The following is a 17,478-nucleotide window of genomic DNA, read 5'->3' on the forward strand; positions in this document are numbered from 1 at the left end:
GCTGTATCATGTCACTAGACAGAAGGGCCGAGATGGCTTTTTGGTGCTAGTGCTTCTTCCTTTCCAAAACTGTGCAATAATAAATGCATTATATTCCACAGCAATATCAGTCAGCATTGAAATAAGACCCTATAGCAGACACATTCTATAGGAATGAGTTATTGGCACTGTTTTTTTTTTTTTTTTTTTTTTTAGTTAACCTGTCACGAATGTCCTTGAAATTCTGAAATAGTTTGGGTATGCTTTAATTTTGTGTCTTTTGTCTTTCTAATAATTAAATTGGTACAGCATACCAATTAATATAGTTTGTTTTCCCCATTTCTTTAATAATAAAATTATTGTAGCTTAAAAGTGCTATTGGCTTAAAATTGCTGAATGGTTTTTATGGTAAATATCATAATGTATAAATAAAATGTGACACAAAGCATATTTTACTCCAAAATTTATTTTATTATAGAAGAAAGTAAGTATTAGGGAATCAATAAATCATGTATTATTTTATACATAGCACGGGGATTCACTGTGACATTTTCATACATGTCTATAGCATAAATTATGAAATTTCATTTCCCAGACCCTCCTTTTCCTCTACTTTCCCTCCCTTTATCTCCTTATTCTACTCTAATGGTCTCCCTTCTCCAGTAAAACATTTAGAGATCATTACTTTAAGACTGGTAATCAGAGACATAATTACAAATTTGTAAAAATAATATAAATGTATTGCTGCCATAATATGTTACTGAACAAATTGTTATGGCAGTGGAGAAAAAAGACATGGTTTTGTGAAGAGCTATGGCCCAATACCCCAAAGTATTTATCTAAGATCTCAGGTATTGTCTTAGCTGAGAGCAATTATTAGTCTACTGTGCAATGGTCAATCCCAATGACATCTTATTAACTTAGCTACTGACTTTACATTTTTAAATGTTTAATTAATTTTGGGGGAATACTAAGGGTTGAAGGTGCACTAGACTGATGAGCTGTATCCCCAGCCTTTTAATTTTTTTTTTTTTTTTTTTTTTTTTGGTGATAAGGTTTCACTAAGTTGCTTAGGGTTTCTATAAATTGCTAAGGCTACCCATGAACTTGTGATCCTCCTGTCTCACCCTCTCAAGCTGCTCGGATTATAGGTATGCACCACTGCACCTGGTTTAGCTGTTGACTTTAGAATATGAATATAACCAGTTGGGTTAAGATCCAGGATATCCTGTCTAAAAAATATACAATCTTCTCCAAAAATTTACATGGACCATTTATTCTATTAACATACCATCTGTGAAAATCAAGAGGCAAAGAAAGAAATTCTAGCTTACAAGAGAAGATGAGACCTGGGAAATTGAAGTAAATAATAATAATATCAGTTACTATTATTGTAGTATGTGCATTTTATGCTTGGGACTATAGTAAAGAGTTATATAAAATCTTCAAAAATGCTCTGAACCATTGAGTACCACTCAATGGGCATTCTTCTCTGCCATGATTTGAAACTGTTATTAGGGGTTAATCAGCTATGTAGACTGGCAGTCTTTTAATGTACCTTGGGCAAAACTTACTACATTTTCAATGGGGTAATACAGAGGATTGATTAATTGTACATGTTAGGAGGAGAGGGTCAATGGTAACCCTTGCAAACCTGGGTTCTGTAACTACATACCTAATTATGCTTAAAATCATATGCTAGGGGGAAACATAATAAAAATTGTGTTCTATCTGACGTATAATAAACAGGTATATTTATGCTTTGTGATGCGTGTCTTTGTTAAAATCCATGACATGAGAACAACTGGCTGATTTCCTGCAGTGGTTCTTTTACTAACATGGCAGCCTAGTGTCAAAATCCCATGTTTGTTCTCAGTCACCATTTGACTTCTGCCTACAGTGGAACATCTTTGTGTGTTCTCTGAGGTGGCACTCTTTACACTTCATGCCTCCCCATGCTAGATAGCCAATTGAGTGGAATTCAATTCAATTTCATTTAATTGAATGGAGTAGATGAGTTATTCAAACTTCATTTCTTGCAGCCCCAGAATAACATAGGGATGTTACAGAACTGAGGACAATAGCAGTGGTGATGAGTCTCTTTACTATATGCCCTATTTTTTTTTTTTTTTAGTTATCAGTGGACCTTTATTTATTTATATGTGATGCTGATAATTGAACCCAGTGCCTCACACATACTAGGCAAGCACTCTACTACTGAGCCACAACCCCAGCCCAGCCCTATTCTTGTCTAAAAAAATTTAACATCAGTGCTCACAGTAACTCTACAAAGTATCCTTGTTCCATGAACTGAGATTCAAATGGTTACTTCATTGAAAAAGGTCACATAATATGGGTAAACAATGATCTTTGAATGAGAAATGAGAAATTATTCCATTGCCATCACTCTTAGCCTATCTCCCTGCAATAATCCTGGGTAGGGCAAAAGAAAGGTGTACCCTCTATGTCAATTAGGTCAATATTTATTAAATATTAAAATAACTTCTGCTTAATTAGACGAGATAATTTTTTTTTTTTTTAGTAAGATCTGGATTTGAACCAGGCTCTACCTGGTCTAGTCTGTGTCTTTCATAGTGTCTCAATTTCCTCATTTGTAAAATAAGGATACTAACATGTTGCTATGGAAACTAAATGAGTTAATGCAGCTGCATACTTTGAAAAATGTTATTTAATAACAATGCAATGGTCTACTTACTTGATCAATGCCTTTCTATGACTCTGTTCTGGAGACCTGGTCATTTGGAGTTGAATTTAATATTCAGAATAGTTTAGCATCCTTTCATTGTTATATATTCCCCTTGGCTTATAGGTCTGTTTCACTTTGTTACCTGTAATGTCATTTCAGGTTCCTATATGATAGTGGACTCTTCAGATCATGACCCTGGAGAAAAAGCCAGGCTGCAGCTGCCCACCATGAAGGAGAATGACACTCACTGCATTGACTTCAGCTATCTGTTGTACAGCCAGAAGGGGCTGAATCCTGGCACTCTGAACATATTAGTGAGGGTGAATAAAGGACCTCTTGCTAATCCAATTTGGAACGTGACTGGATTCACTGGAAGAGAGTGGCTTCGGGCTGAGCTAGCAGTGAGCACCTTTTGGCCAAATGAGTATCAGGTAATCGTCTGTGCTTTTCTGTTTTATGCTTTGATCTTTTGGATATCATTGCATGTGGAATACTTAGATGTAAATACTGGCTGCATAGTAAGAGGGTGTTTGTCCCTTTTGCATCTTCCCACACTATTTCTTCATGAATAGTTTGAATGAGTTGGCGCAAAACATTCAAATTGAGAAAATATTTCCACACAAGGAAGAAAGTAGGTTCAGGTCCAAAACTGGTCATTTGCTTGGCAAAGAGCTGCTTATTGACAGATGTATTTCTGTTACTTTTTCAGGAAGAAATAGCCTTTTGATTTGACTGAAATAGATTGAACTGGTTTCCTGATTTCCTGAAAATAACATTTGGAAAATAAATATGAAATATTATTTTATTCAGGTTTGTCTTGAGGGGGAGGCATTATGGTTATTTATTTAAATTTTTGTCAGTTAAATGTAATATTAAACTAAGCAAAACAACAATAAGTTGTCACCCAACATCTTTGGAATTTTTTCCCCCAGAAATACTTAATCTGAGTATGATGCAGTAGTCACTGAATAGTGTCAATGCTTATTTTATGTTCCTGTGACTGAGTTTATGTGGTTTAAAAAATGTCTGTCTACTCTTTTGGAGAGTGGTTCAGTGAACTTTATTGTGAGGTTTAGTACCTGAAAACAGACAGTTATCTTTTGTAAAGGCTCATTTTTCTTGTGCGTGTTAGACTTCAATATTTAAACTTTTAAGACTTGCCTATTTGTAATTTATTATAGAGTCTAATCAGAGTTCATTTGTGTAATGGCATATTTTATAAGAGTGAACAGTATATAAGGTAAAAAATAGCTCTATTTTTTCTTTTTTAAAAATGAATTATTCAGGTTAGGCTTGTTTTTGTTCCTGAAGAGGAAAAATACAAGGCTTTGTCTTGTTTTTTCTTGAGTTGATGTTTTAATTTTATTAAAAATCTCTTATATCATAGGCATGGTTCCAGTTAAATTTCTCATTTTCAAGTTATGTGTTTGATGAGATTTCAATGGATTTTCATTAGGGATAGTTGATTCCATTATTCCTGAACAGACAGATGTTTCTCTTTAGTGTGGGAGAGCCATCTGCATTTTAGGGCCCACAGCTTCCGAAGGGCTACATATATGGTATGTGGGTTGGGGGGGTGGGGGTTGTGTGTGAACGTGTGTAGCTGCTTCTAAAGCATTGGCTGAAGGATCAGTGGGCCCATCTCTGAATTCAGTGGGTAGATGGCTGTCATCACTGGATCATCCCACATGGCTTTATCAGTATACTGATTTCATGAGAGTCTGTCATTGGAGCTCAACATAACACCAGGAAGAAGCTCTGATTCAGCAGAATAAGACTGTCAACACATTCAGCCTCCACAAAACAAAGGACAGCTTCAAGAAATGAGTTAATTTAACAATATTATTACAAATGTGGGTTCTGGATCATATAACCTATATTCAGCACTGTATTTGCCCTGATCTGCTAATAGTTCTTTTAGGAATCAAACTGTTAACTGTTCCTTAAAAACAATAATAATGACAATATGGTAGTATATTTTGATAAATCCAACAATTAATTTATTTCCCTTCATGATTAAGAAATGATGTATATATTTTTATTTATTTGAAAACTTTAAAGAGCCCTATCATCGACTCTTGTGGCACAGTTTATTATGCTGTTAGTTTTAAGGTTGAGTTTTAGTCCCTCAAACTGGATGAATACTTTTTTGGTCAGCCTCATTTTGCATGATTAAGCTCCCTACATTAAATGTGCCTGTGGCTATTTAGACAAGCAGTGCAAAAAGTGTTGGCATGAGTTTCAAACCAGCCAGTAAGATATTGTTGGAGATGTTAAAGAAATAAATGACTAAGTACATAGAACTTATGGGTAAATGTCTTGTTATTGAAGATTCAAATTTGAGCCATAGATAATTATTTAAATGATTATTTTGCTTTTACCACTTTTGCTAAACCTGCAAAACTTAGTCAGTAAAAGTAAACGTGCTGTGTGCTTAGTGCTCAATAAATTACTTAGTTCGTGTTTTTATTGATTCAGTCATTTAGATACCTAGTTGTACCTGTACAGGTATCAATTATTATAAACAACCAGCATAACATATAGTATACTAATGAAAAAATTTTTGCTATTAGAAAATACTATGAAAAATTAACCTCCCATACATTGTCAGCAGCTTTCAATATCAAATACATGTCTGTCAAGTATTTGGTAAGTGCTGGTTTACAGGCAGAATCTGGTAGAATTTTTTTACTTCTTCATATTTAAAGGGAAACTCATTTGCTTTAAGTACAAGTTATCAAAGGGCATTTTTGAAATGCTGTATTGAAGTATGGTGGTTTGATTTCTATTTTTGTGTGATAAAAAGACTACCTTATGTCTAACAAAGTACTAGTTAGACTTGTCTTTCATAGGGACAAACTTATTATTCCAAATTTCTCTCTCTCTGGTCAAACCTGCTCAAGTAATCATGTAAGATACTAGAAATATTTTATACAAAAAAATTTGTACATTTTTTCAGTAAGAAAAGAATTAAAAAATAAAATAAGTTTATTATGAAGAAAACAAAACACATTATTGACCACAAATTGATTTAGATAAGACATTCATGAAATATCTTTTTTTAAAAAATTTTTTTTAGTTGTAGGTGGACAAAATATCTCCATTTATTTATTTTTATGTGGTGCTAAGGATCGAACCCAGGGCCTCACACATGCAAGACAGGTGCTCTACCACTGAGCTATGGCCCCAGCCCCAAAACATCTATTTTTTTTTAATAGAACATCTAATTAGACTCACCAGGATGAATTAGCTTCAGATTGTGAACAATCTGAACAACTTAATAAATAAATTGACCCACTGAGTTTCATTATTTGGCATTTCATATATTACCTTTGTTTTTTTAATATAATTTATGTAAATCTGTTTGTTCTGCCAATAATTTTGGTTCTTCATGTCCAGTTCAATTCATGAATGGGTAAGAATGCTGGCTACATAGAATGGCAGATTATGTTTTCATTCCAGGTATCTTTAAGCAGAATACCCTTGACTGTACATGTTCAGTAGTCAAACGTAACAAGCAAATGAAAATTTAATTTTTTACAGTATGCAGTAATGCTTGCATATATAAGGAACTATTTCTCACCTGTGTCTTCCAAACAATTGATGTCTTTTCAGTGTAGTATACTACTAATAAAATTATATGACATTTGTTTTATTTGCCATGGTTGCATGATGCCATGGCATATATTTTTATAGGCCTCAGGTTAGTACTGAAGTTTTTTAAAGTGGTTGCTAAATAGAAGTAGAAAGAAAAAAAAAAGTCCTTACAAGGCACCATCTCACTGTTACATTATAACTGAAGGTCTGTACACCTCTAAAAGGGTGTTATCTCCACTCTGGAAATCTGACCTGTCTTTTATGCATAAAACTAAGTTCTGCTTTGGGATTAAATCCATTACTTTCTTAGTGAACAGTGAGGTTGTTACCAAATGAGGCAGACAGACGACATACATAACTTGCAAAACTATTAGTGGAAACCTAATCTGCTGTTTTCCATTAACTGGGTGCACATCATTAATCACAAAAATGATGCGTGATGAAAACTACAGGGGTTTGGCCAGAAATTGCAAAGTGACAATATTGTGGAATGTGCCTTTTTCCTCTGTAATTCGCAGAGAAACAAACACTGAACTTTTGCAGTTCATTTTCTTCTTAAGATTTTCCATTAGTTTGGGGAAAAAAAATGTAAGTGGACAAGCATGAGATTTTCTGGCTTTGTCTCCTTTTAAAAGGATTATATTAACATGTATTGTACTGATATTTTGGCAGTAGAAAGATTGCTACTCTCCAGAGATCATGCTGGCATTAGGTCTGAAAAAAAAAAAAAAATGGGACTTAAATCAAAAGACTGTTTCCCTGAATAAAAAGGCTCTAAAAGAAAGACTTGAAGCACAGGGACCCATGTTAGAAGAGCATGCTTATGATGAACCAACCCACAAAGAATGAGGAAGAGGAAATGTCACTCCTCTGTCATAGTTCTTAGAACTCTTCCAGGTTTTGTCTCATTCATTCATATCCACACCTCAGAAGTAAATTTTTTTCTTTCTGAAATATCTTTTTTTTTTTTTTTTGGCTTCCCATGCCAGGACCTTGTACATACTAGGCAAGCACTGAACTATATTCCCAGACCTTGTTTTAAATTTGATAATGAGACAGAATCTTGCTAAATGGCCAAGTTGGCCTTGAACTTGAAATGCTCATGTGTCAAACTTTCATGTAGCTGGGATTATTAGGTTGTATCACCATGCCCACCTTCCTAAATATATTTTACAGCTATATCTTCTTCATTTAAAAGTATTAAAAGTGACTGAATTAGCGTCGTGCATAGTGAGCAGTGTTGTAGATATTGTTGTTATCTATCCACTAGTCATTCTCCTGTCTTCCATGTTGGCAGAATTTCTCATGTTGGGGAATTGCTTTTCCTAATTTTCTTTATTGGGTGGAGTAGCCATATGACATGATTCTGATTAATGAGTTAGAAGAAAAGACTGCCAGAGACTTCAGGGAAAGATTTTCAGTCTTGATAAAACAAAAAACAAACAAACACACAATAAATAAAAAGAAGGTTGGGGGTGTTCTTGCCAGAAAACATGGTGCCTGGTGCTACTGCAGCCATTTTGTAACTGTGAAGAAGGATGTGGTAGAGCAACTAAAGGTGACAGAAGAGACTGTTGTGGAAATCTGGGTCATACCTATGGGAAAGTATTATTATTATTATTATTATTATTATTAGTAGTAGTAGTAGTAGTAGTAATTGTAACAGCTACTGTTTAAACATCATTTAGATGAGTATTCTATTATGCAGCCCAAATCATCTTAATATTACCACATCACATTTTTCTTGAACTATCAACATATTGTTTGTAGGTAGTATATGTGAGACATTGCAGAACTAAAATCTTGAATGTTTTTCTATGTATGAAATAATCCATATTATCCAATCTATTTAGAGATAAAAGACAAACTTACACACTTCAAAAAATAAATATGCTGTAAGACAACCGATTGATGGCTTAAGGATGTAGAAAGTAAGCAAGGAAATAGGATCTGTTGTATAACTATTCGTAGGACACTTTCATATATGTCATCTTAATTTGTCTTAATTATTGATAAGTAGATGTTTCTTCCTCTATAGATGGACTAAGATGCTGATTATTTAGTAGTATGTAAGAGTTATTTCTTTTTTCTCTGAAGTAATTTGCTGGCTTTAAAATGTTTGGACATTAGCTATATCAATGACTTCAGAATTTAGGCACAACTAGATAGGCTTATTTTAGTTATGACAACAGTAATTGCCAGACATGGTCAATGTGGCTTATTTTTATAATGGCAAAATATTACCTTCTGTTTGATAGGCTATTTACAAAGTAACCTTTTGTTACTGCATTTAAATCTTCACAAGTCTCTTTGTTGATTTAAAATACTCCAGCAGATAGGTTTGGAAAGACTCCCATGTTATTAGAATCATTGTTTTCATAGATTGTACAACCCTATGAGTGTGATTTCTCTCTGGTTCCTGACAGTGATTTGCTTTTATTCCCAAACATCTGCTCTACTTTGATCTGAAGCTCTGTATTGATTCATCAGTGAAATTTATGGTTGTTTGAAATTAACAGAAACAAATGAGCAAAAGCGTTCTTCTGTCTAGCAAAATAATAATTGGTGTGTGCTTGTATGTGTGTGCATGTGTGTTTGTGTGTGTGCATGTGACAGAAGTCTCTTGTTACTCTGTACAGCCCTGTTTTTATTTAAAGCAACAGAAACTCACACAGTGCCCTTTCATTATTTATTATGAGAAATAGTTCCATGAAATGAAGTCAATTTCTCATTATTAACTGATGAAAAATAATGAGCATTAAGGAGAGGTAGACATTGTCAAACTGTTTGTTCAACTGTTCAATGTATCATTCCTCCCCACCCAGGGAGTTTGTTTTATCTTAGGGAAGGGGGGAGATAGGTGCTCTAGAGAGCAGTGGAAGAAGTTCCTGGTTCATTATCTGCTCACTCACCACCTGTATCCAGTTCAGTTTGCTCAATCTGAGTTAACTCTTATTTCTTATTTTCCATATTTCTCTATTTAGCATACCTTATCATGCTAATCTTAATTTGGCAATATAAAAAAAGTAATCAAACACACACACACACACACACACACACACACACACACACACACACACACACATAAGAGAACCCTTTTCTTCTGATCAGTTTAACGGTGTTTCTGACCAATACTATGCCCATTTATCAATGCAGTGCCATTTGTACATGAGAAATGTAGGCAACAATTTCAGGTTAATTCCTTCTCCAGTTATTTGTCTGCTGACTTTGATAGTTAATTAGAATTTGTCTTTTTAGAGCTTTTCACTTTTTGTACAACTTGAATTTCTTTGTGACCTCCTTTTCCATTCTCATTTTGAAGATTGATTTTTCTTCATTTTCGTCTGCATGTGGGTTATGAAAAAGAAATATTGGCTCTTCAAGAGAAAAACAACAGAGAGTGACATTATGTTTTTACTTAAAATTTAACTTTTGTGCTGTGGTGACTTCAGTTTCATTCCTTTGAAAATGATAGAAAAGTAAAAGTGCAATTATCTATTTTAATTCAGGCTAATTTGTGTTGAGAGAGTGCAATAGGAAGACAGTATGAAAAACACATCAGATGTATTTACAGTCTGTATCTGTTTTATCATTCTATCAATTGTAATTAATCAAAAGGTGGTAACACAAGTTAGAATACCAAGGACGACAAACTTTGAGAAATGTAAATACAAATATGTATTCATGTAATGTAAAAGACAATTTGTAGTAAATTTTAGCTGTCTTGTTTTGCAAAAGGTATTCTTAAAACTGTCATCATAAAACTAGCTGCTACATGTTATTACAAATAACCCCTGCCCTCACTCACCCCTGGAATTCCCTGGTGAGAATTAGATTCTTAATATTCTTTGAATGATCTTCTATTTTTTTTTTCTTCTCATGATCTTACCTAGAATGATTTTACCTGGAAGCAGTAAACCAATTCTTATTTTATATTTAAAAATAAGATATGAATTATCCCATGTAATCATTCAGTAGATTAATAGGGAATGAAAAATTTCTTATACCTAAAGAACAAGGTTTGATACAAATCTAACTATCTTAAGGTTGCATTGTTTTGTAACAATAGCACAGATACAATATTTAGAAACACATATAGCGCTTCTCTGGATTAATGATTTTTAAAACATACTTCTGGTTTGTTCTGACTTTCAGTAATGTAAGTTTACAATGGAATGAAATCACTTTATCTTCATTAATACCGGGATAATTCCTATGTTTGAATTTTAGTTGTTGTTTGTTTACTTTTTTCCTCCTCCTCTGCCTCCTCCTCCTCCTTCTTCTCTTTCTTCTTCACCTTCTTTGAAGAAGGAGGTTTGGGGGAGGGAATTGGGGTCATCATAAACAAAATAATAAGCATGGGTCAAATAGCTATGTGATATGATAACTATAAGTGGAAGGTCTTATTTTATATGGTGGTAGAGAAAAAGTAGAGGCTGATTTGTACATTGGGTAAAGGGTAAAAATTTGGACCCGATGTCATTTCACCTGCGCTCAACATCACGTCCAGCTGGTCAAGGCCTTCATGCTCATAGAGTGACTATCCTTTTGAATTTCAGTGTCTGCAGTAGGGGATAGTAGCTGGTGTGCTCACTACTTTTGCATTTTAAGAGGCTCAAGGTGTATTACTTAACTTAGTGAATAAGGTACAGAATTGAAAAAAATTAGGATTCCTCTCCAAACATTTAAGGGAAATGAGATACGCATAGTGAAGACAGGGGACTCAGAACAGTTTGAAGACTACAGCTAAGGTCCACATTCTCTCTGAAGGTCTGCTATTATTTATCCATCCATCCACCTGTCATGTGTTTATTGAGCAACCTATTTCATGTTAGGTATTATTCTTTCTGGATACTGAATAAATCTCAAGGTTTCTTCTATCCCCTAGAATTCTATTCCAGCGGCTTAAGGTGGGTTGGGGTGCAAATACATGAGACATAAATGAGAAAAAAAAAAGACCAGAATCTTATAGACACAAAACAGATAATAAAAATTGAAAAATGTGAGTGCTAGAGTTCTAGAAATCAGAGCAGACCAATTGCTAGGAATACCTATTTGAGGAGATGACCTTCAACTAGAGATCTAGTTGAATGACAAAAAAATAACTATGTATGAACAGATTAGAGGAAATGCATGAGGCCCAGATAACACCCCAGCTATTCCAAGTCCTTAAATCTAGAAGGAGATTGGCACTGCAGATGGACAGAAACAGGCATAATATTCAGGGACTTCAAGATGAGATGGTAGGTTTCAGTTACCTGGTGTTTCAAGGTTCAAGTCAACAGCAAATGCTTTTGGATTTTGGTCAATGGATCCTATTTACTCATTCGTGGTCTTATATGCATACATGCTCTAAGTGTTTGTTCTTTACCCTTTTTTACTGCTTCCTGTACAGCTCTGTGCCCTATCTCCATAATGGAAAGTTTCCTAATTATTTTCTATGCCCTAATCTCAGTTACTTTTGGGGATGCTAATTGATTGACATTGAGCTCCTCAGATATTGGCACTCTTCCTTTAAAGTTAAATCTTTATTTGTGCTACTTCATAAGTTGCACTCCCTGCTTTGGAGCTCTAATTGTTCTTTGGACAATTTTGGCTCTTTTTGTTGTTGATGTTCATTAACAATAGATAACATCTCCCTCTTGATCTGCCTGTTTCATTTTTTCCTGTCCATTTTGTAATTATTCCTTCAGTCCCATTTATGCCCACTTCTACCCAGAAGCCTCTGGTGAACAGCTCAGCACTCCATGATCACTCCTTTACCCACACATGTGCATCTGTGCTGCCTGCATTGCAAATTTAGCCTGTTTTATTGCAGAGACTTTTATGTCTTGTATCCTCAAATGGATTATAGACCCTCTTGTAAAGGATCTGAGTATGTGATAAAGTTAATTTAACATGTGTTACTTTGTATTTTAGATGGTAATTGACATATTAAAAGAATAATCTGTCATGTGTGATGGTGCACACCTGTAATCCTTTCAGCTCAGCAGGCTGAGGCAGAAGGATCACAAGTTCGAGGCCAGCCTGGACAGTTTAGAAAGACCCTGTCTCAAAATGAAATAAAAAAACTAGGCTGGGGATGTAGCTCACTGTTAAAACATCCTAGGTTCAATCCCCAGTGCTACAGAAAAAAAAAAAAAAAAAGTAAAAAGGAATTTATCTTCATAATATTAATAAATCACTGGCAAAGTATAATTGTTTTTATTTTAGAGATTTATATAAGACAGGTGACTAAGTGACTTATTTAGGATCTTATTGCTACTTAAATTTGAGTTTGGTTTCCTTTCTGCCACTATGAAATCCCATTCCCTTCATACTGTGCAAACTCTTCACTGATAAACTCTTTACTGATAAGAATTCCTTACTACTCTTTGCCTTCTTTGTGTTAAAAGAAATTCTGATTTGCTGATTAGATTTTCAGTGATAGTGTAATTTTATGTCCACACAGTTTCTCAGGAAGAATTATTCATTAGCATTAATTGTTAATATGTCTTTTGAAATACAGATTGTCATTCTAAGAATTGAACAGGTGAAGTAAACTGAATTTGAGGGACAGTGCAGAAGTTTATTGAACTCAATTTCAATTCACTTTCATAAGCAAGCATTGAATTAGAATGTCGGGTTTAGTAGAAATCTGAGCCCAGGGGGAGAACTAATCAAAAGATACTAAAACAATTCCTTCTTTTCTAGGAATATAAATTCAACTAAGGCAATTTCTCACATGTTGATATTTTTTTGAAATCATGTGATATTTAAATGTGGTTTGTTAAATAATTATCTCTAATTGTATAGAAGTTTTGAAAAAAAACATAATAAAGCAATTGGGAAAAGTGTTATAATGGAGATAAAATATCAATGGTAGCAGCCTGGTGTTGCTGTTGAATTGGAGATGCAAAGCAATGAGGAAAACAATAGGATTGAGAGCTCCAAGAAGACAGAGAAGCTCTGAGGTCAGGCAAAATTGAGCTGGTCATGGGTCTAAAGAAATGAGGCAAAAGGCAGTTTAGGCTTTTCTGTTGCAAGGCACAGATAGCAGTCTCACTGGTCAGAAGTAAGAATGATCATAATGTTTTGGGGGATAGCCACACTGGTCTGGCTGAAGTGGAGGGTTTTGGGATGAGGAGAAATGATAGATTGCATTGAATAGGTTGGTCTATTTTTGAGAAATTTCCAAATCTAGGCTCAGAGGCTTGTATTTTTATTTCTAAATGCTTGTGGCACACTCAGAGGGCCTGACCCACAGTGTGGTGTAATGACTGTGATGACTTTTAGGAGTTCTTTGGAGGACCAAGCTCAGCATATCAAAGGTGGGTCCACTTCAGCATTTGCTGGCCCTGCACACACTGCTGTGATTCACATCCCATCTGTTCAGACTGGACTCTTGAATTGTGATGTTCAGCATTTTTGGATGCTGACCTGTGTGGGCAAGGGATATTTTTGTTCCTTTCTGCTTGGTAGAGATTGATTTGTTATGAAAGGTAATCAGGTTTTGGCAGACAAACTTGCATTTTTTTATTTCCAAGTCTATTCAAGAATTCCTCCTTTGTCACCAGAATTGCTAAATTTTGTTCATTTAAGCTTATTCTTTCAGAGGGATCACTTGGGAACTTTCCTTTATAATAAAAGATGAAGGATGTCCAGATGATGTGCTCTTCCATCTGCCTGTTAAGTCCTTAATCTCCTACACCTGGGTAGCTTCTAATCCTTTATTTGCTTTATGTGCCAGTGGTTCCAAGTTGGATAAGTTCTGTGTTGCATATGCCAAGGAAGTTTCCTTGTGCCACAAAAGGGCAGACAGCTCCCCCAGATCTCCTGGAAAATAAAGCGAGCTGCTGTTCACACATGGACCTGCTGGGTTTAATGCAACCCAGTTAGTAAATGGCATTCACTCCCTCTACAGCCAGGAGTGCCCCACTGATTGGCAGCAGGAACCTCCTTGTTCATGTGGAGAGTTCCTTTCCACAGGTCCCCTAGCTTCTGAGAATTGTTAGCACATTGCCTTTGTGATGCAGTAAAAGGTCCTTCTACTTTTCTCATTGCCATTTGCAGCTCACTCTGGAGTCAGTTGAGTTATTCAGTCAAGGTCCTGAGTTATAAGGTAGAGCAATTTTAAACGAGTTTGTTTTGGGTTCTTCCTTAGGTGGTGGGGTTCTTTTTTGAAAGAGCCATCAAGCAGAGAATTTTGGAGTCAGAATTATCCACCGCTTCTTAACTTTTCACTTCTTAACTATCGTTTCCTCTCTTCCCCAAGCAAAAGCCTGGTCAATAAACAAGTAATACATTATGGTGGTTTTAGTTATTAACCATGATAAAAATGAATAGCATTGGTTTGTAAGGAAAGACACAGAAAGATTTTATTTCATTTTTTTAATTATTTTTTTTTTAATCTCTCTACTTCTAGAACAAGACAGTGGGTAAGCGAGAGTCTTAACGTATTATTTATGATCACATTGCTTGGAGGGAGTGAAATGATACCAATCTGAGAATGGGAAATTTTCTGTAATAATGGGAGTGAAGGATTAACCTAAAAAGTTGAAGAAATTTTTAAAATATATGAATATCTTAATTTTAAGGGTATTGATTGGAAAATACAAACTAGAATGATACATGAACTGTTTATTACAACCTGGCCATGCAAAAATTATTTAATTCCTTAGCATTATTAAAGTTTTCTCTTCAGGTAGGACAACAGGAAGTTTATGATAGTTTTTTATGCAACAGATTTTAGAGTCAGTAACTCCAGTGAAAGGAGGACTCTGCTCTTTAATGTAGTATCCACACCAGATTCCAGCATGGCCATCACCTCTTGCATAGGGTTCCTGCATCTGGTCTGGGACATCTCTCTACTGTTTGGATGATTCTCAGAGGCTTCTGAAGCCACCTAGATTCCAGACCTTCCTACTCCTTTCTGCTTCAGCCTTTGTCCAGTAGACCCCATTTATACCTTAACATTTTCCTATCATTCCTGACCCTTGGGAACAATGTCCTGTTAGGAAAAAACCTTGTCCTTGTAGTAGAGTTAGGAAAAAATTGGGGTGTGGAAGAGGTGATGCTCATACCATAAAATCCATTTATTTATTTGTTTATTTTTAAGAGAGGGGGGAGAGGGAGGGAGGGAGGGGAGGGGAGGGGAGGAGAGGAGAGGAAAGAGAGAGAGAATTTTTTTTAAATTTATTTTTTAGTTTTTGGCAGACACAACATCTTTGTTTGTATGAGGTGCTGAGGATCTAACCTGGGCCGCATGCATGCCAGGGGAGCGCACTACCGTTTGAGCCACCTCCCCAGCCCCACCATAAAATTTATTGAGACTCATTTAAAAAAAAAAATGTCTAGTGAATATTCAACCGGATTAGCCTTTGTGATAAGTTAAAAAGGAATGAGGAAGTTTTACTCTTTGAACTAAGAAATTGTTTTACAGCAGGGTTGTAATTTATGACCTATTGACCTGTTTTCTGAGTATTCAGTGGGATGACATCCAATAGGGAATGGCATCCCTATCATTTTTTTTTAAAGCTCAAAGTTATACTATTATTAATTTAAAAGTGACATATAATCCCCCAAATTATCTTTCTCTTGTGTCTTTGTTTCTTTTCTCTGACTCTCCTTCAGCACAGACTATGTGCCCACTGATGCCCACCTGTGTTTCTATAAACATGTAAATTTTCATCCATTGAAAAAGAAAAAAAAAAAGTGCATTGTTCTGTCTGTCCTTCTCAGCCAGATGTTCTCAGGGAGTGGTTTTTACCTTCTAATTCCTGTCAAATCATTCTCACATACCTTGTAACTTGGGTGTTATCCCTTTCATGAATCTGAAAATTACTGTGTCAAGATAATGAGATGTCTCTCAACTTCCCCACGTCCTTATTTCCCTTGACTTTCATAGACAGTTGACTTGAGCAGACCCCCTGTTCCTTCCTTAGACGTGGAAGTCTGTATTATCCTTTTAAAACAAAACAAGCAAACTTCTCTATTTTTTCACTTCCTTTCTTTTCTGGTCTTTCTTTCCTTCTCATTCCTCTTAATTTAAGCAGTTCTAAGTATATAGTCAGTTTTGTTTCAGGAGAATTTATTAAATAAATATTTTTATGAATATATAACTGTGCACAAAAGATAAAGAGAAGTAAAACATATGTATATGTGCATGTATCCATACACATGCTTAAATAGCAGCTGAGAATACAGCAGGCTTGCTTACCATGTGCAAAGCCCCAGCATAGCAAACACACACATGTGCATGTGCATGCACATGTGCATGTGTCCTCCCCATTAAAATCTTCCTTCTCTCCCAAAGAATGCAGTATTATGAATTTTGTGTTAATTTCCTTTCTTTTTCCTTACATGCTTTAAATATTTTAAATGTGTGTATTTTAAAAATTATCTATAAATTATTTCATGTTTTGAGCTTTCATTTGCAACTAGATACTCATGTTCACATGTATGTAGTTATAATTAATTTGATTTTAATTTTGTATAGTATTATATTTTTGAATAAGCTAAAATTTCTTAATCAGATTTCTGCCTCTGGGATTTATTTTGTTTCTGGGTTTTCTAAAAGTTACATTAAAAACCAGAGTTGGTATGAGTATTCCTGTATGTGTATATACCATTGCTAAGTCATATCACTAACTCATGTGATACATTATTTATTTGACAAGATGACATCAAGCTCTTTGTCAAAATGGTTTGAAACATTAGGATTCTAACCTCTATTATGTGTTTTTATTGTCACATAATCTCATCAGTGCTCATTTTGTATATTTTCAGACTTTTCTCCCTATTGAGTAAGGGAAAAACTTGTCCAAATTTTCGGATGTTTGAATACTCTACTATTGATATTGAACATGTTCTTAAATATTTGTTATTTGTGTTTCAACTTTTTCAGGTGTTCCTTTTTGTCTTTATTCATTTCTCTATTGATTTATCTCTTTCTTTTCATTGGTTGGCCTTTTTTATCTAATGTAGACATGAAACTTTTGACAATCATGCATATTCTTCATAGTTTGGGATTATTGTTATTATTTTTACTTATAGTTCCTTGAACAAAATGTTTTATTATTATATTGATACTGGGGATTAAACCTGGAGGTGCTTTATCACTGGACCACATCTCCAGGCCTCTTTTATTTTTTATTTTGAGATAAAGTCTTGCTGAATTGTGTAGGAACTTGAACTTTCCATCCTCCTTCCTCAGC

At 34.9% G+C, this 17,478-nt stretch overlaps 1 protein-coding gene across 8 annotated transcripts in view; it reads left to right on the forward strand.

The window, feature by feature from the left end:
- The window catches only part of Ptprk (protein tyrosine phosphatase receptor type K), a 527,087-nt gene that overhangs the window by 175,988 nt on the left and 333,621 nt on the right, over positions 1-17,478 (forward strand). For all 8 annotated transcript variants that reach the window (XM_026380467.2, XM_026380483.2, XM_026380491.2 and 5 more), the window contains exon 3: positions 2,846-3,117. In XM_026380467.2, coding sequence (XP_026236252.2) covers positions 2,846-3,117 — 272 coding nt within the window. The remainder of the gene's footprint in view (positions 1-2,845; positions 3,118-17,478) is intronic.

This window comes from Urocitellus parryii, chromosome 8 (assembly GCF_045843805.1).
Source record: "Urocitellus parryii isolate mUroPar1 chromosome 8, mUroPar1.hap1, whole genome shotgun sequence".
Classification (NCBI taxonomy): domain Eukaryota; kingdom Metazoa; phylum Chordata; class Mammalia; order Rodentia; family Sciuridae; genus Urocitellus; species Urocitellus parryii.